This window comes from Pinus tabuliformis, chromosome 2_1 (genome assembly GCF_031772625.1).
Source record: "Pinus tabuliformis cultivar Carrire ecotype Pingquan chromosome 2_1, CPIR1, whole genome shotgun sequence".
NCBI lineage: Eukaryota > Viridiplantae > Streptophyta > Pinopsida > Pinales > Pinaceae > Pinus > Pinus tabuliformis.
The window spans coordinates 109,094,240-109,095,717 of NC_142299.1; the positions used below are offsets into that span (position 1 = coordinate 109,094,240).

Below are 1,478 nucleotides of genomic sequence, written 5' to 3' on the forward strand. Positions count from 1 at the left end.
TATCGGCCTCTCTATCATCCATCATCCCTGGTTGGCAATTCTCGGCTATGGACTCCTCGGGTAGATTGGGAGGCTTAGCGATCGGATATAATCTTGCATCTATTAGGGCCCAAGGTACTTGGGGGGGACCTCGCTTTTTGGGGCTTGACCTCTTCTCTGCGGATCTGGGCATCAATCTCAGGGTTATCAACATTTACGGACCTTGCCACTAGCGTGAATCATTTTGGAATCACCTTCTGGGCCTATCCATTCTCTCAGCAGAGAATTCAATCATAGGGGGGGATCTAAATTTTTCATTGGGTTATGGTGAATCATGGGGAGCCTCGGCCCAAATTGACCCTATCACTGCTTTCATGACTGACCTTTTGGATCGTCATGACTTGAGCGATGTACCCATGAATAAACCTCTCCCCACCTGGCGGAACAGAAGAATTGGTGAAGCTGCTCTGGCTCGCAGACTTGATAGATTTATGATGAAAGGAACTCTGCTTCAACAACTTCATCACTACAAGCAATGGGTAGGATCTGGAGGCATATCAGACCACCATCCTATCTATCTGGAAATCAATGGCCCTAATAAAAAACCAAAAGCACCTTCCAAGTTTAATCATGGCTGGCTACAGGATCCCTCCTACATCAAACTCGTTAAGGACTTCTGGCCCCTCAATCAGATTGATAGAGCTGACTCTCTGGCTAAAGGCTTCTGCATGAATCTATCGCAGCTCAAGCATCTCTCTATCGAATGGGCCAGAGAAAAATACCGGAAGGAGAACTCAGCTCTTATGCTCATAGAAGCTGAGCTAACCTCTCTCACAGATGAAAGAGGTTTGGGCTATACAACGGCGGAAGATAAAGCACACTTAGTGGATCTGGAAAATCAGAAGCAAAAAATCCTTAGGGAGAGGGAAGAATCAATTCGATTACGCAGTAGAGCAATCTGGCTAAAGGCTGGAGATGACAATACTCGTTTCTTTCACAATTATGCCAAAGGCAGGAAGGTCAGTAATACTATATGGAATCTCCCTATGCCAGATGGTGGAGTGGCAGATACTTTCAACAAGCTCTCACAGTTGGGATCATCCCATTTCCGGAATCTCTACAAGCAACCCCCGGGCTCCACCATTGCAGATATCATCAACATAGCTGGCCATTTTCCTAGGTTTGTAAATTAAGAAGAAGCGGAGAACCTATTTGATCCTGTGACTCCTGAGGAACTAGAATCCACCATTAAATGGTTTAAGAAGGAGCGCAGCCCGGGGCCAGATGGATGGACCATCGAATTTTACATTGCATTTTATGAGACAATCAACCATGATCTACTTCGGGTAGTAGAGGAATGTAGAATGACTAGATCCCTGTATAATGCTATCAACTCCACTTTCATAGCTCTGATCCCTAAATCCGATTCTCCTTCCTCCTTTGATGAATATCGCCCCATCTCCCTCTGCAATGTACTCTACAAGATCATCTCTAAAATC

General features: G+C 45.4%; 1 protein-coding gene across 1 annotated transcript; it reads left to right on the forward strand.

The window, feature by feature from the left end:
* Window positions 1-353: 353 nt before the first annotated feature.
* Window positions 354-1,172, forward strand: LOC149199028 (uncharacterized). The gene has a single exon (XM_089400433.1). It carries the CDS (start codon window positions 354-356, stop codon window positions 1,170-1,172), a length of 819 nt encoding a protein of 272 aa, XP_089256559.1.
* The last annotated feature ends 306 nt before the right edge of the window (window positions 1,173-1,478 follow it).

Bases quoted from the DNA above. Each gene is read 5' to 3' on its own strand.
- LOC149199028 (XM_089400433.1), top strand. From the start codon at position 354: ATGACTGACCTTTTGGATCGTCATGACTTGAGCGATGTACCCATGAAT.